This window comes from Callospermophilus lateralis, chromosome 2, assembly GCF_048772815.1.
Source record: "Callospermophilus lateralis isolate mCalLat2 chromosome 2, mCalLat2.hap1, whole genome shotgun sequence".
NCBI lineage: Eukaryota > Metazoa > Chordata > Mammalia > Rodentia > Sciuridae > Callospermophilus > Callospermophilus lateralis.
In genome coordinates this window covers 140,652,363-140,676,573 of record NC_135306.1, presented here as the reverse complement: position 1 = coordinate 140,676,573, position 24,211 = coordinate 140,652,363, and the positions used below count along the sequence as shown (strand labels likewise).

General features: G+C 34.8%; 1 protein-coding gene across 11 annotated transcripts in view; it reads right to left on the bottom strand.

Moving 5' to 3' along the window:
- Nucleotides 1-24,211, bottom strand: part of Dlg2 (discs large MAGUK scaffold protein 2) — a 1,165,863-nt gene that overhangs the window by 623,075 nt on the left and 518,577 nt on the right. For all 11 annotated transcript variants that reach the window (XM_076843911.2, XM_076843917.2, XM_076843908.2 and 8 more), the window contains one exon: nt 13,514-13,564. In XM_076843911.2, coding sequence (XP_076700026.1) covers nt 13,514-13,564 — 51 coding nt within the window. The remainder of the gene's footprint in view (nt 1-13,513; nt 13,565-24,211) is intronic.

Genomic DNA, 24,211 nt, shown 5'->3' with positions numbered 1-24,211 from the left:
TAAAGAAGTAAAGTAGTGGTTCTAAGCTTATGCAATAGACTTATTGTCAAGATATGAGACAGCCCTTGTTGAACAATTTAGATATAAGGTTCAATCTTCAATAAATGATTAAGATTTATATACTTAATTGTTGCAACTGATACTGCTGCCAGCACTGGAAAGGGTAGCACTGAGCATTGGCCTCGACTAATGAAGAATAGTCTTTTTTTCTTCTTATCTATGGATTTATTATCTATCTTAGGACACACATAAATACAAGAATAAATATCAATTATATGAAAGAAATGTGTATATAATGTAAAATACAAAATGTATATAGAGTATACATAACTAAGTGTTTATTATAAAGCATATGAATGGAAATATTTATCTGTGTATAATGTGTTTATAAATATATACATATTTATACATTTATATATACATTTGGATATATATATATATTATGTACATTTGGATAGACACATTGGGAGGGAAAATTAGTCTTTATCTATATCTCTTACTAGAAGACTAAATGGGATTCATCTAATGATTAACAACAAGCCAGATATAAAATGTCAAATGAAAAGGATTAAAGTAAGAACCATTTTAGCCATTTAGGGTCTTGAAGTTTTAGACTCCTGATTGTCCTTTAATGTAGTTAAAATCCAAATGAGTAAGAGTCATGTTAGTTAACATTCCATTAGTGGCTGCAAGTGTCCCCTCAAAGGATTTATTTAAATTCTGGGCTCATGTTGAGTAGTGATAAACCTACTTAGTTACATTGGTTTTATTGGGCCATATTTTAATCTGATTGGATATTAAGATGACATCAGGTCTTTCTCACTTAAATGTGAGATTCTTGAAGAAAGTGGCCAGATTTTTATTTTTATTTTTTATTTTTTATTTTTTGGTGGTGGTGCTGGGGATTGAACCCAGGGCTTTGTGCATGCAAGGCAAGCACTCTACCAACTGAGCTATATCCCCAACCTAGTGGCCAGATTTTAGAGAAAAAATGAGTCATAGTGGAAAGAGTTCACCTGTTTTTGCCTCATGACCTTGGACATATCATTAATCTCTGTTAACACTGGTTTTCTAATCATAGTTCAGTGATTCTCGGGTAAGGATAGCACTGAACCCATCACTTGTCACCTAGGATTTGTGTATTTAACTTTCACGTTGGTCATTTTTGTTTTACCACAAGTATTTCTTGCTTGTCACATTCCTGACTCCAGGTAGAAAGGTGATTTTATTTGGCCAGTGCTATGTGAAGAAAGGTTTTGGTGTCAACTCCAGGGATAAATCTCAATTTGCAATTGTGATTTACAGATGTGAACACATCAGGATGAAGCCCTGGTCAGTGTGATAGTTAATTTTATGTGCCAAATTGACTGGGTTAAGGGATACCCAGATATCTGATAAAACATTCTTTCTGGGTATGTCTGTGAGGGTGTTTCTGGAAGGGATTAGTATCTGAATTAGTAGACTGAGTAAAGAAGTGTCCTCACTGACACAACAGGGAACCATCCAATTTGTTGAGAGTCTGGAAAGAAGAAAAGGACAGAGAAAGGGTAAACACCCTTTGTGTTCTGGAGGTAAATAAAATGGGTACCTTTTCTTTCCCTGAGATATCAAAGCCCCAGGTTTCTTGGACCTTTGTCTCTGGAATGTAACTCCCTCTTCCCCATTTTCCTTTATAGGCCTTTGGCTTTGAACTTGGACTGAATTATATTACTGACTTTCCTGTATCTCCAGCTTGCAGAGAGCAGAGCATCATGTGACTAATTGGTCTCCAGAAGCATTGAAACAATTCTCATATTAAATCCCTACCCTGTATCTATCTATCAGTTATATTTTTCTAGAGAACTCTGGCTAAGATAGTCAGCCTCTACCCTTGAATAACTAAAATCAGAAAAAATATAAATGTGTGATCTGATAGGTCACTGAGCTTTTGAGTAACCTATTCTATGACTATGTAATGCTTTCCCAGAATCTCAATTCAACATTGAACATCTGCCTTATGCCAGGTGCTGGGGATATATGGTAAATGAAACACGGTTCTCAATTTTTAGTGAGCATACAAAAGGTAGACACAGTTGAAACACAAATGACAAGAAGAAAGAAGATGGAAATGCTAACTCTAGGGGGATTTGACAAGGCTTTTATTTTGGACAATAAATTGACACTGGTTAGATAAAAATGGTAAATGGGGTGAAGAACAATTTTAGGATCAATAAACTTGACTAGTGATCCTGAATTAAATACAAAGTAACATCAAATTCTTCTTAATAACTAAATGTGCATTCTTTAATTTAAGCTGAATCTAAAAAGATAAAATATTTTGAACTTTAAAATCAGGTAACACATGATATAAATTCTGATGCCTATGAACATTTTCATAATACACATGTGCATTCCTTTTCTCCAAAGGATAATTTGAAAGATTAAAAATGCATCAAGCTCATTAAGGTAAATGACTAAAATTCAAGCTTTTGAAAGTATAAATTCAAACAATGCCTCAAACACTTGAAATTACTGTAAGATTTTCCTACTATGGATCTCTGTATAGTCTGGCAGTATATTGAGACACTAATGTTTTTATTTTTTTCTGCTGTGTTTTTCCTTTTCCTTTATCCCCACTGAAATAGGTGTTTATTGCAGGGGGAGGTCAGAGGAGGCAGGGTTGAACTCAGAAGCAGCTCACAAAGACTTCCTTGCTTTTGTTTTCAAAAATCTAAGCCCTTAGGAGAAATTAAAGGCTTTGTGGAGGAGGAGAAAGGAAGAAGAGGAGTCCTCTAAGGAGGTAGGAAGTCTTTGTGAAGGAGAGAATAAAATATTTCTCAAGTGAGGGGTAGGGTAGAGCAGGGGGAAGAGTCTCTTGAAATGGAATAAGAAAGAAAATAATATTCAGAGATGAATATGTGAAGGCAAGTCTAAGAAGTTGGGACCCTGAACAATCTCATAAAGAATTTCATAACTTGCAATGTCCCAGGGTTTCATTTAGTTGTAAATAATAAAAGTGCCAATTTAAAATAGCTAATACAATAAAAGGTATTAACTATTTACTTAAAAAAAAAACTCAGAAGAAGGGTTTCAGAGATAGTTTTGTTCATGATCTCAAGTTATTACTAAGACTTTCCACATACAATTTATCTGCTCCGCCATCTAAAATGCTGGCTTCATTAGAAACCAGGAAACCTCTACAGTTTTACAAGGCTTCGAGCGGATATCCCAGTTACAGGCTACCTTATTTCATGTCCAAAGAAGGAGGTGGGCTTCTGACTCAAAGTTAAGTCAGAACCATGGAATTCACTCTGATTGTATTGGATCAGGTTGCTCATCCATCACTGATAAAGTCCAGGAGAGTGGGATGTTCTAATTAATCTAAGGACTCACTGCTGGAGTTCACAGTCATGCGAGCTGCTAACAAAGTACAGGGGTTGTGTGGGGGCAGGCAGACATTTGAACCAAATTCTAGAGGCACTTAGAAACATGATGGGAAGAATGAAATGTGGAGATAATGACAAATGCCCACTAGATGTAGTAGACACTTGTAGACTAGAAGGGACAGCTCAGAGAGGGCATTGGATGTTGCAGCAGGTACCTGTGAAGAGAGATGACCAAACAACTTGTGACCGTGTCATCACTGAGTAAAGACATAGAACTGTGAAATAATTGTGGATATGGTTGAAGCGGTTAGGAAGAAATATGCTAGGAATGACTGAGGTTATATTTCCTGCTAGCTAACTAGTTGAATTACAGAAAAATACAGTTATAGCAGCTAGGGTTTTATGCAGCTGAAAATAACAAAATCCCCAGCTTTTACCATTTTTGAAGACCTACAATCTAGTAAGTATGACTGCTGGGCCTCTTTCTGTATCACTCCCTAGATCTTTGCTCTTTCTATTATCCTCAGGATCCAGTAACTCTATGGCAATCCTGAAATCTAAGGACACCTTACATTAAACCTCCATAACCCTCCACACCTTGTTAATATAAGTCATGGAAACAGATTTCCCCTGATTAGAAAACTCAGCTAGTGGGTGACAGAGTTTTGTCATTTCCATGCAAGTTCTTTGCTGGGACTTGAGTATACCCTCCAAAACTTGTGTTGAAATTTAAATGCCATTGCACCAGTATTAAGAGTTAGGACCTTTAAGAGTGATTAGATTATGAGCATACAGCACTTATGCTTATTGAAGGAGTGGATTAGTTATCACAAGAGTGGATTTCTTTTAAGTCGAGCCCCTTCTTGCCCTGGTCTCATGCATGCTCACCTTCCCTTCAGCCATGTTATACTATAGCACAAAAACCCCCGACAAGAAGCCAACACCATGCTCTTGGACATCCCAACTTCCAGAACTGTGAGCCAAATAAACTTCTTTACTACATAAATTTCCAAGTCTGTGGTATTCTGTTATAGCAAGAAAAAACAGTCTAGATTTCTTTCCATTGTAGATTTTGTCTAAAAGCTGTTAGTTTTAGAAATATCACTATGTAAGCATTAGATATGCTGGTGATCATCAGGAAATACATCAAAGAAAGATGTCATAAAAAGTGATTCACAGAAGAAAATACATCAGCTCTTTTAGATGATGTGAGGGTAGTAAAGTTCAGATTAATGAACTAAAGACAGCTTTGTTAATAACCTGGAGACAGAGGTTTGTGGGGTAGGACAAGGAAGATAACTCAGCTAGTTTATTGAGAAAAAATGGAGAAGGCTGGAGTTAGCAGCTGAATTTCAGTTTATGTGCATTTTGTGCTGATTCATCTAAATCAGCCCTTTGAGGTGTGTTTACAAGGAACTCCTCAATCCTGAGACTTTGATGCTTACATCTAAGGAAAAGTTAGATTCACAACCCTACAAATGTCTGTAAACTATATTTCTAACACCCATTTTTTTCTCTGACATCTGAGTTCAATGGTTAACACTGTAAAAGATTTCCTACACATACAAAAGCCTGCTGGTTCCCAAATCATAAAGGTTTTTAGACAGTGGAAACCTGAATTCATAAACCTGTCACTAGTCATTTTTTTTTCATCTGTCATTCTTTTTATTGCTTTTTTTTATTCTTGGGAGTTAGGACACAGTAACAGGTTACTTTAAAGGAGACTGTATGTGTAAACCTTGAGGTATTAAGGTTTTCTGCAATCTGCCAATCCTGTTCTGGAGCTGTGTTTTATATCTCTATAGTAAGAAGTGTAAGTAGGATTTAGAAAAGGCAAATAATATAAGGTGAAATAGTCAGCTTTGTGCTATTGCAGTGAAACGTCTGAAGCAACTAGTTCATAAAGAGAATAGGTTTATTTAGCTTGCAGTTTTGAAAGTTCAAAATCCAAGATTGAGTAGGGTGGGTGTAGAGGTCAGCATTGGTTTGATCTTCAATAAGGGCTGCAGATGGTGACAATCATGGTGTGAGTACCTACCGGAGCAAACAATCAGGTGTCCAATAGAAGCAGGGAGAAAAGAGAATGAATGGGCAGGATCATATATGCTCCTTTTACAACAATCTTAGAGTGCTCAAGGGGAGCTATTAAGAGGTTGCACATAAACTCCTTCCAAGAGCCCACCTTCAATGTGTGTAGGACTTTCCATCAAGCCCTACCTTGTAAAGGTTATGCCACCTCCCAATGATGCCATCCTGGAGACCAAACTTAACACACGTACCTGTTGGGGACACTCAACATAGAAACCATAGCAGACAACACTTATTTTGAGAACCAATTATGGCTACATAAGCCTAGGACATGAACAATCCAATAACTTCAGCAAAGCAATTAGCTAAAATTAAACTCCAAGATGTTTGCATGAGGTCACCATTGGTAAGTTACAAATGCTAGACTTGAATTTAGTCTGGCTATTAAAAAAATTAAAGGGAAGAGTCATGTAGTTATAGGAAATAGGGTACTATCTAGTTGTTTCTTAGCATGGTTCTAGCATAGGAATTGGGTGCTTCCAATTCTTTCTTTTTATTCCTTTTCTCATTTCTTATCTCTGGCTTTCTTTGCAGGAAACCTTGTCTTGCCAACAGGCAAGAGTTCCTCTTGACAGCTACTTTTCTGCCTCCTATTTCATACTTTATTGCACAAAAGAAATGCTACTCCTGTCTGCCCTATATTGCTGTATAGAAAATCCTGAAGAATAGACGCTTTGATTGGCTTGGATTTGCTCAAGTGTCAGCCCCTAAACTGCATCAACAACACTCACAAAGTTTTAGATGCAAAAGCTTTCTTCCATGCTCTAACCCTTGAGATTCAGATTCATTTGGTCTACATGTGCCCAGATGTATTAGCTTTTACCAGCCTTCCAGGTAATTCCAATAAGTAGATTGAGACAATTCAATTGTGTGACCAGGAGTGCTGTGACTGCCAGTCTTCCTAAAAATAACACATTTAGCATGGGGAGAAGAGCAGTTCCCCAAAGGAAGAAGATGTTTCTTCAAAAGGAAGAACAGTCTTTAATGTACAAACAAAACAATACTGCTCACTACATCATATGTACAGACTGGAAGTGGGGATTATTAAAATATCATAGTTTGAAGCTACCAAAAAGAAAACACAATGTAATAACTGTTTGTCTAGCCTGGAACTAAACTCTTGAGAATTAACAAAAAGAAAAGCTTCAAATAGTGCTAGGCAGTTATAGAAGTTATAGCTGTAAACTCAAAGAGATTCCATTTATATACTTAACATAATTATAAAACATATTGATAATGGGTTATACATATATTTTGGAGATCAATGAAGAAGTTAATAACTTACTACAAATATAAGGATTATATACATGTACAAACACACAACGCAAAGCAGAGCATGTACCTGTCACTTGACCGAGATGCAGAGTGAAAACATGAAGTTATTCTGAAAATGACATCTTCCAGAAAAATAGGGCCTACAGAAATGTGCATGCTTGTGTATGTGTATAAAATTCTAGAATGTTACAGGAAACTTTTAGGTAATTTGCGTATGTTATTTCTACTTTTAACCACAACACTATGAGGTATACATTAGTAAACCACATGTTGGGAAGAACACTAAAGCCTTTAATAGATGAAGTAACTTGTTTGAGGTCCCATAGGAAGTGACTAATCCTGGATTCAAAACAGTCTGTTTGAATTCAAAGACTGTGCTTATTGCTCCTGCTTATACAGGCCTACTTTTGTTCTGCAAATCTTGCAATATTTTTAGCCAAAGACAAGAAAACTGATCAAAATTCACACATAGTTTGTCAATTTGTGTTTAATGTACATGTATGTTTGGGTTATATCTATGTATTTAAATATAATAAATGTATATATTTTTCAAACATACTTAAAATACACACTGATAATTAGACATACATAAACTTTGGAGTTTAGTTGGAAAGTTATACAATATCAAAAATTATTTAACTAAACTAGAATAAGATTTGCTATGGCTCATTATATAACCCCATCAAATATTAACTTGGGCTCTGGAATTTATTCCTGTTAAAATTGATTGAAAATTGCTAACGTTATCCCCAAATGAGAAGTTTAGAGACCAAAAATCTTTCTCTGCATTTGTTTGAAGTAATAGATCCTTAATGGTATTTGAGTTTCAGACATTTCACAACAATCAACAATATGAGATAAAAGAATTCAGCCGAAGAGAATCAGTCATTCAATGACATTCTAACTAACTGAATATCTGGATGAAGCTGGAGAGGCCATCATTTGACAACTTAATGGCTCACTTCTTACCTGGAGGCCCACTAAATTCCCACGTTAAGAGGTTAACACCAAGCTCGCTTAACCACCAAGCTTGCTTCATCTGTAGAAATTTTCAAGATTGAATAAATGGCCATTTCTCTCTGCTTCCTAAATTCCAAAATAAATCTACTTATTTTTGAATAGGTGAAATAACAGCTCACAAAAATTGATGATTTATACTTGGGAAAATGATTTATATCTTTGATTTTGTTGTTGTTGTTAGTTTAAAGGGAATATCTCTGACTTGTCAGAAAGAACATTCAAGTAGTACCATGTGTCCATACATACATTCTATATCTATTAGGAAAGCACTTCAAATATTCCTTTTTTAATAGAGCTGGGGACAGAGGGGAGTTATAGGAGGTGATAGACATTCACTTCAACATCTTGGCTAAATTGTGGTCATGCTTGCTGCTCTGGGTTTTGTAGATAAAATGAATCTATTAATCATGCTGGTCAACCAGCTTCTCATGATACAGGTCATGATACATGTTGGGGGACAGAGTCTACTAATTTCATGCAAGGAGAACTGATGAATCACTCAGAGGCATGGGATTTACTTATCTACCTTTGCTAATGCCAGACAAACCCAGAAGAGCTCAGGAAGGCTTCAAATAACACAAGTGTCCGTGCTGAGCAGTTCAGATTGTGTTAATGAAAGGAGTTTGTTGGGTTTTACTCTAGGCATCTTTGATTACTTCTTTCTTAGTTAGTTTTTAAAGAGGCACCTTGTCCAAGAGGGGGAAGTCAAAAATTTATTGGAAGAGAAGAGATTTGAGCTTAATTTTGAGGAAAGTCTTATCTCAGTGATAATGAGCTTAGATTCTAGTCTCTGTTGGGTGTGGGACTAAAATCCTAACTCTATTCCTCACTCATACTCTGATTTTTTGTCTGATTTCTGTAATGACAGGTGATTTAATGTCTGAGCCTCAGCATTCTACTATGTAAAATGGAATTTACAAGATCCACTGCACATGGATGTTATTAAATGTGATCAGTTCATCAGTAAATTAAATGTTATAGAGATTAAACAGAAAAAATATAAGCTGTAAATGCATATTGCAAGGTCAATAAATTCTTTACTACTGGATGACTGACATCTAGCAATGTAACAACAACAACAACAAAGCAGCTCATAAAAGAAGTTCTTGTTAGTATAATGTAAATGGCTCATTGAAACTGGGAAGATAAGTTTTTAATAAGTTTCTACAATGATGCTAATGAATAATGCTTGTGAAAACAGTCACGTGAACCAAAGGAAATATTAAGAATAACTATGCATGCTGTTCTAACCTTTAAATTAATTTATTAATTCATAACAAGGTCCCTATGAGGTAATTACAAAACTTTATATTCATTCCCAGATGTGAAAATTGAGATCCAGAGAGGTTAAGTAAGCAGTTCAAAGTCACTTGACCATAAAGGGGTAGAGCCAGTTTTTCAAACCTGAAATTAATCCAGGCCACATGTATATACTGCACTGTCTTCCAGCGGTAAAGCCAGGCATAACCCATACACATGCCAAATTTTCATTGAGTATATATTACATTCCAGATAATATTCCAGGCAGACTAAATATAGAAATTTTATATATATTATACACACACACACATACACACACACACAAACACACACACACACATACACATATAAAATAAACTAATGAGGAGACAGACATTAACAAAGTCACCAAATAAATAATGTATATTTCAGATGATAATAAATGCAACTAAACAATGACAACGCTGTGGATTAGGAAAAAGACTGATGGGAATATTGCTGCTAACATAAATAAGGTGGACATACAAACTTCAAAATTTTTCTGAAGAGGTAACATTTGAGCAGGTATTTAAATGATGAAAAGAATAATCATGTAAAGACCTAAGGAAGATTTCTCCACACAGATAGAATCACAATCATAAAGATCTTTAGGTGGGAACAGATTGGATTTTTTGAGGAAAATCAAGGTCAGTGTGGCTAGAATGAAATGTGTGAAAATCCGATGTGAGGATGTGATATTGGAGAGAGGAGCAGGGCTGACATTGTGTAAGGTTTTGTGGGTAAGGAGAAGAGGTGTGATTCTAACCTTTTGGAAGATTTTAAGAATAAAAATGATATGGCTTGCTTTATATTTTGAAAAATATTACTCTGGTTACTTGGAGGAACACAGTGTGGTGAAAGTGAAAGCTATTACAGTGGTTCAGCCATGGAATGATGCAGGTTTGGACTCAGATTCAGCAGAGCAGGTGGTAACATTTGATTGACTTTGAAATATATTTTTAGGGAAGCTCGACAAGGACTTGCTGATGATGCTGAGAAAAAAAAAACAGTAATTAAGTAAGCCTTTAGGACTGTTTTGACTTGATAATAAGGAAAATTATAGAACCAATTAGCTAAGATGAGGAATATTATGGTAGAAGTAGCTTTGGCTCTGAGGGAGAGGGAGCAGGGATACTGAGATGCCAGCTGGACAGTTAGCTATGCACATTGAACTTAGTGGAGAGGTCCTGGCTTCAGGTTTAGGAGCTGTCCATTGATAGGTAGTATTTAAAGCCATGAATCTGGAGGAGAGGTTAAGAAGAGGTCTGTTCACTGGCTATCCGAAATAATCCAACATTTATAGGAAGAGCCAGTAAGGAGACAAAAAAAAAAAAAAAAAAAAAAAAAAAGTTAGACAATAAGGTAGTGAGAGCACAAGAGTATAATTTGTTGAAAGTTAAACAATTGACATCTTTGATAAAGGAAGCAGTGGCAGCTGCATCCAATATTCCTGAAACGTCAGGACTGATGCTTTGACATAGCAAAATGGAACCTGCCATAACTTTGATAGAGAATTTTAAGATGATTGTTGAGATGAAAACATAATATAGATTAAAATAAGAAAATTATGTAATAAAGGGGAGTTAACGAATATGCAATACTTCCTAGAATTTTGGTAAAACAAGATAATGAGACAATGATAGCAGGGAAACATTGGGTTAAGAGATACACACACACACACACACACACACACACACACACGCAAAGTGTCACTTGACCCAATGTTTCCCTGCTACGTGTGTGTGTGTGTGTGTGTGTGTGTGTGTCTATCTGTCTGTCTGTCTGTCTGTATTAAATTTATTTGGGAAAAAGAAAGAAACTGATATTGCAGAACAGAGAAAAGATATACAGAAACAAAATCATTTAATGAACAAGAGAGTACAGAGTTTGGGTCATCATAAGTGAAGAGTTATTGAAGAATCTTGGAAAGGATGAAAAATTCCCTCACCAACTAGGGAGAATACTCTAGCAGAACCGATGGTAGGAAAGTGAAGACATTTTCACTTGACTGCTTGAATTTTTTCAAGGAAAATGAAGGGAATTTAACAGTTAAAAATGAAGATACGGGAGAGAGGCTTTGTTTGTGTGTGTAAATTTGAAGAGATGATAAGATATTATGTTGTCTCAGGGAATAAGAAAATGTTTCCCCCACTGGAGAAACGTATGAGAATTGCCAGGAGTCTTTGAGAATGCACGGAGTACACGCTAAAAATTTTAAAATGAGATGAGCGAGTGTTTCTCCAGCCTTGTCCAGTTAGTCAGGTGTTGGCATGGAATGAATAAGGTGACCAGTTAACCAGGGCTGGGGTTTTGCTGGCTGAGCACCAAAAGGGAGCAAAAAGGAAACAAACAAACAAACAAAAAAAAAAAGTTAAGGGTCTAAGAGAGGAAAAGTTAGTGTAGTGAACGAACTAACATTAGTATCTGCTGGGTGAGGAGAGAAGGGAGGGCATAAAGAAGAATGAAAACAAAGGGAAATAGTGAAATTGGTTTAAAGTCTCAATAGGAGTCGAAGGACTTTTGAAGAGGGGTACAATAAATGACAGGGACACAGAAGAAGTACTGCTCAGAGAAGATTACGCTTGACACAGAGGCTTTGTAGTAGTGGCAAGATTCACAATATGACTGGGAACCTGAGTGCAGGAAGTGAGGGAGGTGAGATGCCAGGCTCAAGATCAGGAAGCAAGAAGCATCAGAACCCACAATTACCTGACTCCTACTGAATGCTCTCTCTCACACCAATTAACTCCTTTTTTTTTTTTTAATCAATAAAACCTGGCTAAACAAATGATGTTCTAGACAAGTTACTTATGTGTATAGTGTGGGGAAAAATCAGAAGAGCTGGCTTTGCAGGTGGGACCTGTTCAGTTGCACAGGTCCTGTATTTAGAAGGGCTCCCCATTTTCATTTGCACTGAACCCCAAATATCAGCTAGCCAGTCTTGCAGAGGTTAGTGATTTAGAAGTGTTATTTTTTTTCACTTGGCATAATTTACCATAAGCTTCACTTTTCTCTATTTAACATGCCATTAACATTTTATCAAAGTTCATAATGGAAGTATTAAAGATCCCATCTGTCAAACACTTAACTTTGAATGTAAATTTCCTTTTAAAACCACTCAGAGTTAATAAAAATTGGGTGGAAAATGAGAAATTCCCTGACTCCGAAAGTGAATAAGCAGTAAATTAAAAAGATGATATAATTTCAAAGTGTAGGCCTAGAATTTTAATTCATACTTAAATGATGGCTTATAGAAAAATATATTTTATTTCTTCTTATTATATGATATATGATATGTTTATAATAAAAGGTTTAGGAAATAAAGATAAATAAGAAGATGAAACTGAAAATTACCCCTAAATTCTTAACAATATGCAACCACTTTTAACATTTTGGTGTATATCATTCCATATTTTATTTAGATGTTTATATGTGCATATTATGTAGCTCTGTGTTTTATTAGATTATATTTTAAAACTTGATTTTTAAACTTGATACTATATCTAGATAGAACTCATATTCTTGTAATTAAATATTTTTCTTAATATTTAAGTAAAATTTATTTATATTATATGGGTATATAACATTTTAAACACTCTTTCCAGGCTTCACTATTATAAACAATACCGATATGATAAAAGCATTCTTGTGTTTGTACATTCCTATCAATATAATTTTTGGATCCAAAGGGGTCCATTTTCAAGGCTTTTGATTCTTACTTTCAAATTGGTCTTTAGTATTGCATTAATTTCTAGGCTTATTCATTGGATATTAACACCTCTTCATAATTTCTGCCAGTTACAGACAAAATCTGTTTACTCTCCTTGTCTTTCCTTGGTTCTTAATGAGGGTGAACAGGTTTTCATGTTTTTGCTTTCCTTTAATGGTGAATGTCCGGTTAATTATTTTTGATCACTTTTTTTTTTTCCTCTGGATGCTCTTTAATTTTTATTGTTTTGTAAAATATCTAGATATATTAGGCTTGATTTGCACCAAATTTCCTTTAATGGGAACCTCTGTCAAGGTCCTTCCAACATATTTGAACAGCTCTCCAAGGTTGTTTTTTCCCAGTGGGGTGGTTTTAATATTCATTACTCTTTTTAAAGCTAAATAAAATATGCATGATTACTAGTTCTGATAATATCAATATCACATAAATGAGAAGATCTTGCAACATGTCTGAGGAATGTGTGGCCAAAACACTAAGAATGAAAATATTAAGAGAAAAGTACTATATAAGCTCATGATATATTTCTGTTTTTTCCATTCATTTTTCTAAATTCAAGCAATGCACTTTGTATACTGAACATTCTGGTTATTTGGTCTGCTGTCTCATTCTCTCTATTGCAAGCATTTCACTAATATTCCCATTTTGAGACCTGTGGGAAACTTCCAGTTTATAGTACATCACTGTATAATTTCACAAGACAACCAATGAGTACCTAGAATGTGGAATGCAAAATTAGGGCTTTGAATTAGTTTCTTACCCTCTCCAGTGTAATTTCTTCAAATTCATATTCAATTTCTGTCCCATTGACCTATGAATAGGAAAAAGATAGAGAAAAGCATTAAATACAGATTGAGGAGGAGAGGCAACATTTAAAAAAGTGTTTGGGAACAAATTTTTCATTCTGGCTATGAATAAACCACATTTTATAGGTATTTATAATTATACATTTTCATTCAAATAAAATTTAATGCAACCTACTTTAAAATATACAAATGAGACACTAAAAATAAGCAGAGATTATTCTCTCTTAGAATTTTGTGACTTTTTTTTGCAGGGAGGAGGAACAATACGAAATATGCATTAAGAGTTCACAAAGAACAAATCATCTAGGAACAATGATAATTACAAAAGAAATAGTTTTCTCATATCTTTAAAGATTTAATAACTGAACATTAAAATATGATCTCAAAATAGTGATAATGGCAGCACAATCACGTTATTTTTTATAGTAAATTAGCATTAAGAATGTCTGTGTCTGCTAAGAAATATCTTTTATTGGTCTAAGCTCGGGTAATTCATTTTCAATATTCTTTTACATAATTTGTCATAATCCCTGATAATGTAACCACACCCATGTACCTCGGCAGCAATAAGAGCAAAGCAGAATATCTTTTGAAACAATTCTTAGAGACTGTTTTAACCATCCAACCAAACCTTGAATTGATTTGAATTTACAGAAATAAATAAATACATTTTAAATGCAGTCAGGCACCGTAGATTTCAACAAATGTTGAATCATAGAGAGTTGCTTTAAAGTAATCCAACAAATATTCATTTCCCATTTTTTTATCTATCACAGGTTTTTTCTTAGCCAGGCAACACCTCTGAGCAAGATAATTCTCAAACTGGCTGTTTTCTCTTTCTAATTTGTCTCTTGGCAACATCATTAGAATTTAGTAAACAAACAGAGAGGCTAATAGTTTAATTATAAAACTACAATTTTTGGAGGTTCTACTTCAGTTTAGTTTCCATCTTGGAAGAATGTAAACAAAGTACTTGCAGATTAAGAGCTTAATGGAAGTAAGAACTGGACAATCAGACCCTTCACCCAAGCCTGGCAAGAGAGAATTGATGAATGGAAAAAGAGTAAATGAATAGATTTATTTATCTGACTTACAAACGTGTATTTGCAGATACTCTTCTATGAGGAATTTGGAAGTAGTAGTATCAACTGGAGGTGTAATTGTAGTTTTATAATCAGCACATATACAGAACGACTATGACAACGGCCTAATGTGTGTCTGCTACTCAGAGAATATTTCTGATTATTCAATTACATGAGTTAATTGGTTAATCACATTTTGCTGTGTTACTACATTATCAAACAGCCCTAAACTAAATTTGATTTTCTGGGCTTCAGCAACTTAATGACTCACCGAAAAGACTAGATGATGTCAGAAAGCTTCAGCAGCTTTATAGAAGTTTTTGTTCAGCACGTGTAACAGTAATAAAAAAAAGAAAAAATACTACAAAATCTCAGCCTCCCTGTATATGTATGTATGTATGCTTGCATCTGAATTTCTTGTTTGCTTTTTATAACCTCCTATTTGATAGGAGGAGGGCAGTGAGGGAAGGCTGAATTAATGTGATAGGCTTTCATTCTCGCAGTATGGCTCCATGAAGCTTTTCTTTGCTTCGGTGCTTCCCTAGAAGTCTTTCACATTATTAAAGTGCTGCAAACTGCAGAGAAAAAAACAACTTCAAAGACAGAAAAACAAGCCTCTGATAATAAATATCTAAAGATCCAGGGTGAAAGAAATTCTCCTGGGAGGTGTTTAAAAGAAGAATATTTTAGTGGCATACACTGCATAGTGGTAGCCTACTAACATTCTCTAGAATCATAAATGCTGACTCTTAGATACATATAAATCCTAATTGGCATTCCAAAATTCTCGAGTCAGCTAGGTGAACTATCCCCGGCTATATGTATTCCGTGGGTCTTTAGTTTCCAATCTAAGAAAATAGTGTCATTTGACTACTTCAATAGTACCTAAACTTTTTTTTTTCTTTTTGTTTTTTAAACATAAGACTAAATGATGCCATCCAGCATGTGTTCTTTTAAAAATAAGCATCCTATGTCTACAACAGGATATGGTGAAATCATAGAAGAGTGAACAGTTATTAGTATGGGTAAGTCAATATTGCAAACTTAACTGGTGAACATTTAAAACATGGTTTCACAATAGCCAGCATAGGAGTATAAGAAAGAGATTTGAGAGGCTCCAGTGTTTTTTTCTTTCATCAGTAGGATAGCATGGTCTACGTTCTGCCTAGGACTCCTAAGAGAAGAAATTCTTCAGCTCCTTAGCAGAGATTTTAATGGAAAGGATGAGACAGAAGAACAAGGAATACCTCTTTTTTAATAAAATATGCAGAAATCTTGGCAGTGACATTCATGAACATTTGGTGCCTTTTCAAACCAGTGGATCAGCACAATATTCTTTCAGTATCTTTTCCACATTCATTTAGAGAGAGGTTGTTTATTGAGTGGTGAAGAACCAAGGAATATTTGCCATAATTCACATCTTGCCATAATCTTGTGCATCCTCATTCAGACAAAATCAAAATTGTGTTGTGAATGGATCCCAGTGCTGTCTGGGAGAGGGTTTTTAGATAATTCACTTTTGTGTGAATTTGCTTTGATGGTCCCACTCTAATCCCAATCAGCTTTTCAATATATGACTTCCAAATAATGAAGTTCTCTTCCTGGAGAGTATATATTTTTTCTTAACCAATAATAATTACTGTGATGTTTGAGCCCCTTGGTAATGTTTTGTGTTCCTGATAGTTCGGGGTCTAGAAAGCTGTATGGTTGTTCCTGTTATTCCAGCTGGCCCTAACCATCACTTAGAGTGTCCTCTCTACTTTGATGACTAAAGAAGCGAGAGCCCTGGAATTTTTTAGACTCAGAGGATCAATACAATAAATAGAATTTCACAGTTTTCCCAGATGATTTTCTCTTTAGATGCTTGATTTTTCTGAACCTGTTGGTTTTGTGATGTCACCTGATATGTTTCTATGGTGGACAGAAAATCAAATGGATACCACACATTGTCCTGTATTAGCCTTCTTGGAACCAGATGGCTGCTAGGTGAAGAGAGTAACCCAATAAACTTGGTACTTAAAGTTATGATGTCATAAACTTTGAATATTTTACATATCTTTCTATCCAACCTTTTGTTAATTTTACTGTCCATTTCCCCTTTAGTTATGAAGCACGCTAATGCCTGGATGATGAAATAATTTGATTGTATGAAGTAATTTTAATTCCTGAAAAAAAGATATTTTTCATGAATAACATATGGGATATCATGTTTTAATGTTATTTAATTTTTAATGTTTTTAAATTAGAATATTAAGTAATAATGCCTCTGAAAAATTTTTTGCTCTTTATCAACTTTGTAGTTTCATTAAAGATATGATCACAATGAACTCCAGAATGAATAAATGTTTATACATTCCCCATGTGACATAAAAAATACTGAATCAGGGATATCAAAGCATTGACATCTTTAGAATAAACACAATTCCACCCAATGAACAATACATGGATTTTCATGAAATGCAAAAAAATGGTGATAGATACTGAGAAAATAAAGATTTTTAGATACACCCATATTCTCAAGTAACGTTCAGCCTTTAAAGAGGCACAGAGACACAAATATATTAAGACATTATAGAAGTGTGATAGCTGTTATATAAAATAAGAGAGGTGAACTAAAGCCTCAGCCCCACTATTACCTCATGCAAGATCTATACAGATCTGTTTACTCTTTGTTGTTTGGATTCCATTCCTTAGTCACATAGAATATGATAGATGCTGCACTAATCTTATCCCTATTATAAGTAATTATTACATAGTAGATGAAAACGGTCTCTGAATATCATTATTTTACCATAGTACACTCTATTGGACTCTGGAAAGATGGTGATGGTTATGGAGACCAGAGCCTCAGATTCACATGGTTTCTTGCCACTTCCAGAGCAAGACATGGGTCATATACTTTGCTTCATAAATAGCTGCAGCATAAAGCACAGGGCCTGTCACATAGCTGCATGATTATTATGTAAATGAGTAAACGCATGAACCAATGAACCTCAGGTTGCTAATGGAGATGCAATTTCTATTGGGTTGAGGCCTTTTGTCATTTCTAGTTTATTTATCCTCACCTCCAACACTAGTTATTTTTAGGAACCCTGACTGGCAGGGATATGCTACCATCACACACCACAGCAAATCTACATACACACTTGCTTTATTCTTTTTCCTTAGTACTTTGCCAGTATTTGTCTTTCCCTTCTATTACAGGATAGCTTCCAACAAACATATCAAGTTTTACTCTTTACACCTGAATTTTCTATACACTCTCATAAGCTCAGTAGGTTTAAATGTGTATTTCAGAAAAAAAATACTCAGATTTGAATCCTCTTTCCAACATTTATGTTGTGTGAGAATGTAGGCTACTTCCTTAATCTCCTAAAATCAGTTTCTTCATGTTTAAAATGATACTAATAATTATAGTTTCTTCGTATGTTTATTGTGAGGATTAAATTAGATAATTTATGTAAACTACTTAATGCACATCTTAAGTGATCAAGAAATATAACTAAAATCCTATGCAATTATTTCCTGAGACCTTACTTAATGAAATTCTTGGGAGAAATGAAATTGCACATGCTAATTGTCTGGCACATAGTATGTCTTTAATAGTGAGAGCCATCATTATTAGTTTTGGATAACAAATCTGTTAAGGTTAGAAGATTTATTTGATCAAATACTGAATTTTTGCTAAATTTACCCAATAACATGAAATATCAACTTATTAAGAAAACAAAATTTTGACTGCAAAATCCACTAAAAAAAATCTTTTCCTAACCCAATCATCTGTTTCTTGATCCCACTTAAGACTCAACACTCTGTGGACAGAAATCACCTTAGCTTTTCCTCTCAAATCCAGTCACTTTGGCCTTCACTCAGAATATTATGTCAACTAAACCTTCTCCCAGTTTTATGTCTACTCACTCTTGCATTTTTCTTGTCGTATTCTCTTGCCTTGTACTGACTTATAAATTTTTCTGTTATAGGTGCTCACTTTCCTGGCAGCTCTCATGACATTCCCAACATTACCATCTTCATGACAGCATAGTCTGCACCATCTTCATTTTTATATCCCTGAAGATTCTGGCACCAAGCTTTGTTTATAGTTGGTCTCCAGAAAAATAGTGAGAACCAAATAACCTGAGTTGTCCTTAACTCTTATTCATGTTTATATTACTATAAACAGCCCCTAAAAGCCGCTGTCTTTTCTTATGAAATATGACTTAAATGAATCCCTCTGTTTCAGGAAATGGGAAACCAAATTTACTGGTAATTCCTAATTTAAAAGCTAAATAAATGAATGAAAACATTAACACTAATTGAGCCCCTATCTAATGATTAGCCTTAGAAGTATAAAGGTGAGTGAGATGGTCCTGCCTTTGAAGAACTCAGTGTAGCAGAGAAAGGGAGGAACAAATGAATGGAAGCATGGAACAAAGCAACATGGACATTTAGGTAGATGCCTGCAGACTGCAGAGGTGATATAGGGAAGGTATCTGTGTTCCACCTGGAACCAGTCAAAAAAGGCTTCATGGAGGAGATTGGGTGAGCTGAATGTGTTTGTGGACAGGTGTTCTTTCTACTGAAAAATCCACCAAAAGCCTTCCTATTACCAGATGGTACTTCTCTAACCTATAAACTTCTCTGCTGTGTCCCTTCCCCTTAATCTATAAGGTTCCCCAGTGGAGAGGAAAGTAAATGGCAGTATCATGCCCTTGCCTTGGTTCCATTCATTAGCTTCTTCCTCATTTGTACACTTCAAAGATCTAAGGTTTCTGGATAAAGGTACCTTTTTTCTTTTTTCTTCAAAGAGGATGGAGGGAAAAAAGGTAAGGGCATTTTTGCTCTACCTCAATCCTAAAGAAAGAACAAATGGAGAAGGCTAATGTTCACTATCCTCTCTTTTAATCATATTTATACTTTAAAAAACTGCTGAATGTCATAAAAGACAATCAACAGCTGAAAAAGTACAAAACAGTCCACCAGCCTGGAAGCTCTAATCAGGACAAAGGCATCACTAAATAAAGCTGGGCTCTGCAGGCATGGTGGTGCCTGACTATAATCCCACTCAGGAGACTGGGGCAGGAAGATCCCAAGTTTAAGGTAAGTCTGGACAACTTAATAAGACCATTCTCAAAAGGCCTGGGATGTAGCTCAGTAGTAGAGTATTTGTCTAGAATTCATAATGCCCTGGGTTTGATACTTAGCACCAACATCCCTAAAACAAGATGAAATAAAGTCAGGAGTTTTGCATGTATAAATAAACTGTCCACCCAATTCTTTAAATAATGTCCCTTCTCAACTGCCTAAAAACTTCCCCTCTCTCAAAGTTAAGAGGCATTATCAAAAGCTTAGATTCTGAAGTCAAAATACCTGAATTTCATACCAGTTCTGTCACTCAGAAGTAGATAGAATTTATCTTTCACATGCATCATATACATTTGTTTGTCAATATTATCCATTTAAACCGTGGTGAAAAAAAAGGTTTTCTGTTTAAGCTCTGTAGAGCACTTGCTTTATCTAAGGCATGCATCTAGTTACTGTATGAGTACAATTCAGTTGCAATTTTTAAACCAGCTCCTTTTTTAAATTATGCAGAATTCTACAAAGCTAATCCCAGTTCACATTTCTTACTTTCAATAAACACACAAAATTATAAAAACGATTATTGATATTCTTAGTTAAGATTTTAATTTTGGTAAGAACACTATTCCTATTATTCACCTGAATGTGTTCTACCAGTAAACTCTGATTTTCAAGTTAAAACTTCTAATCTTAATTAAACTTCTGAGCTCAGTGAACTGCTAAATTATAGCTTCCACTAAATAAAGAAAAAATATTATCATGATTCTATAATCTCTTCCATTTTGGAACAATTTTTCTTTTTCTTTTTTTCTTTTAACTTTCTCTGCCCTTGTTATTGTCCTTATAAGGCCTAGAAAAGAAAAAAAAGAAAACATTATGTTTAAAAAATTTAATTAGGAACCATAGGTTTCTTTTTTTAATTAGGTAGTTTTTCTCCCTGTAAAGTCATGACAAAAATTTCTCAGTATTTATGTCAGAGGAAATTAATGAAAATGACTTAGAGTTATTATATGCATAAAAAGAACATCTTTATATATACAAAGTTGTCTTGATTAAAGCTTTTTGTAATGAAGGGAAAAAAAATCTAGGTACTTAGTGTGTTCATTTCTGGTTTGCCTCTGGTTTAGAAATGGCACCTTTCATCCCAGCTTTTCCTATTGTTTTGCACCATGTGCAGGATGGAAGAATACGCAGGTGGGTTTAATGCATTCACTTGACTCCAGCCTGACACAATCTGTTTTGTTCTTTGGATTTAAATATTTCATGAGTTTGAACATGTTCTCTGAGACCATTAAATGTTGTTAAGAACACAATTGATCCATGCTTTTAAGAACATAATGATAAAGGTTTTGTACCATCCAGTCCCCTTACTCACCTTACCACTCCCCTATGAAATCACTTGATCAGTTAAACATCCCAATGAATCAATAGCTCAAAACACAGAGCCAAAAGGGGAGAAAACAAAACTGAGTGCTGAATTGTAAGATGAGACTTCATAAATACAATGATATAATCAGATAGCCAAGAATATTTTCTCTTTCACTTGGGTATCAAAATACTATAGTATAAGGCAGAATATTAGTGTCCTCCACTGCTTCCTCATCCTCACTCTTTCCTTAAGCCCCTGCAATCTGGTTTGCATTCCACCACCATATAAAAGCCAAACCCAAAGGATCTGCAAAGACCTTTTCACATTTAAATACAATCATCTTTTCCCAGTCTTCCTCCTCCTTGGTTTTCATGCAGAATTGGCCACTCTGGCATGACCACCACTTGACACTTCCTTTTCCTTCTCTTCTCTTCTGTGGTATATTCTTGATGGTCTCCTCCCTACTGCTGATTCCCCTGCATTTGTGAGCACTTTCTTTTCCTGCCAGAATGGGCATTCACAAACCTCTCCTACTTATTGTTTTACAATATTTAAGTTCTCATCTCACCCACCATTTTTTTTTCTGAATAATGCTCTAACATCACCCTAGTCTCAGTACAACAAAACCAGAACCGACCATCTAGTCTAATTATAAGCACAATTTCCCTCAGTCTTTCCTATATCTCTATAAAGGGAATTCTCTTTTCCATATACATCCTTTACATATCTATCATCCTATTTCACACCAAAATGGTCATTTTCCTGAAGACCACTGATATAAATCTCCTATAAATATTTCTGCCTATAATAATATATTCCTATTATCTGTTAAGTTTTATCTTCCTAAAAAGCTGTGTTTTCATTGTGAAATTTTGTTGCTCAAGAAGCTTCAAGTAATTTTTCTTTGTCCCTAAAAAAGAATTCCAATCATCCCTAACTGTCTTTGACCTACTTCAAGCTATATACTCCATTTTCTGTATTTAAACACATGTTCTAGGCAAATAATTATGCCAAACTTAGACCAAATACCTCCTTCCTTTGATATCGTTATTAATGTCATAGTCTCCTTGAAATGTCTTTGCTCAATCTATGCTAAAATCCTAATTTAGAAATGTATTTTGTGGGCTTAATTTGTGCATAGTAATTATAAAGAAAAGTGGGTTTAACTGTGGCATATTCATAAGTGGGCATAAAATAATTTGATTACTTTTACTTCCTATCACCTCCCCTTGCCCTCCCTGCCTCCTCCTCCTGGTTCCCTTCCTCCACCCACTGGCCTCTCTTCTATTTTCATGAGAACCCCTCCCCAATTCCCCTATTTTTTTCTCTTTAACTTCCATATATTAAAGAAAACTTTGAACATTTGTTTTTCTGAGTCTTGCTTATTTCATTTAATATGATGCTCTCTAATTACATCCATTAGAAAATTGTCCTAGAATTTCCCATGTATTTGGTTAGATATGCTTGGTAAGCAAAACAAGGTCTCTGACCTCATGGAACTGAGTTTTATTGTGGAGGGAGAAAGCTTTTATTTCTATCAGCCAATATTGTCTCTTCCATAAAATTAAAAAGATTTTTCTTACAAATCCCCCCGAAAATCATCAGTCTACTCTCTGTTTTCAGAAAAATGTGCCAATAACAAATATAGTAATTATTATAATGATTACAATGATTATTACAAATAATGACTGCTTACAGAGGTTATTATTACTACTGTACTATCACCACATTGACTATACTATTACTACTACTACTACTAGGTTTTGACAAGTACATGTACTACATGTCAGGCACTATTATAAATTAATCTAATAACTACAACAATCCTGAAAGTTTGGCATTAATAAATGAAAGCTAATTTCACTATGGAAGCAGCTTAGTTTTTATATTGAACAGTTTCTCCAAGGTTGCATAGCTATAAGCAACATAAAAGTAGGACTATCTTATTCATCCTTCTCATCATGAAGTGATGGAAAAATAAATGCTCAAGTCAATTTGTTAAATAAAATTTTAAAATCAGTGAATGTAGGGAGGGAGGAAGGAGTGGAAATACCCATTGTTTGAATCTAATGCCTGATATGAAAGCACTGATCTTTCCTTCTGGTCACATAGCAAAGCACCTCTCTTACTGTGCTTGTGGTCTTCCTCATGCTCCGACATCTTGTATTGAGTTTTATCTTCCTGGATATACTGTCTTCTTGTTCAGATGAAGCACTATTAAATTTTTGTTCCTCTTATGGCACCTATTATAATGATTTATTCCCCACAATAGCCACTTTATAAATAGCCATTGAAGAATAAATCAATTAAATCTTATGTTAAGGGATTCTTATTTGCTATAATCTTTAACACTCCTTTATGTTTAAAAGCCCTACTAACCTTTGTAATTTTCTAAAGAAGTCAACTACCTTAATTTCTTTCTAATGATTTTACTTCAAATCCCACTAACAATAAGCTGTCTCACTTTTCATCTGAATATAGGTCACACTTTCAGCAGCTTTCAAGATCAATCCATCAGTCAACAAAAATGTATTTACTGAGTGACTGCCCCCACCTGCTTTACTAGCTCACACAATCTCTTTTTATCCTATTTTAAAAGTGCATCCCTATCTTCATGAGCTTAGAGAAGAGTCATGGAGCCACATCTCCCTGCTAGTTCATCTAAAAATCTGTGATTCAGGAAAAAAAATTCTTTGGGCTGCTTGTTGCAAAAAAGGTCATATCAATATTTATGGACCAGATACAAAAGGAAAGCATTCTGCTATTTTATTTTGTCTCATCTTTCCTAAACTATCCAAGGACAATGACAGCACTGATTATTAATGCACTTCGGTATCCCACCTACTCTCCTGCCTAGTTGATAAAAATATAAGAATTGCAAGGTTTCAGTTGTTCATATGTAACTTTTATAGATTATGTTAGCAACAGTATTTCTCTTTCACATACATGAATGCATTCCTTCCTCATAAAAATCTTATATGAATAGATATTATTATTATCTCAGTTCTGTAGATCAGTGAACAGCTCACAGATGGTAAATGATTTGCTCAAAACTGCCCAGATAGTAAATATGAGTGCTCTGATGTGAATCTAGATCTCTTAGGCTCTAAATACAGAGTTAT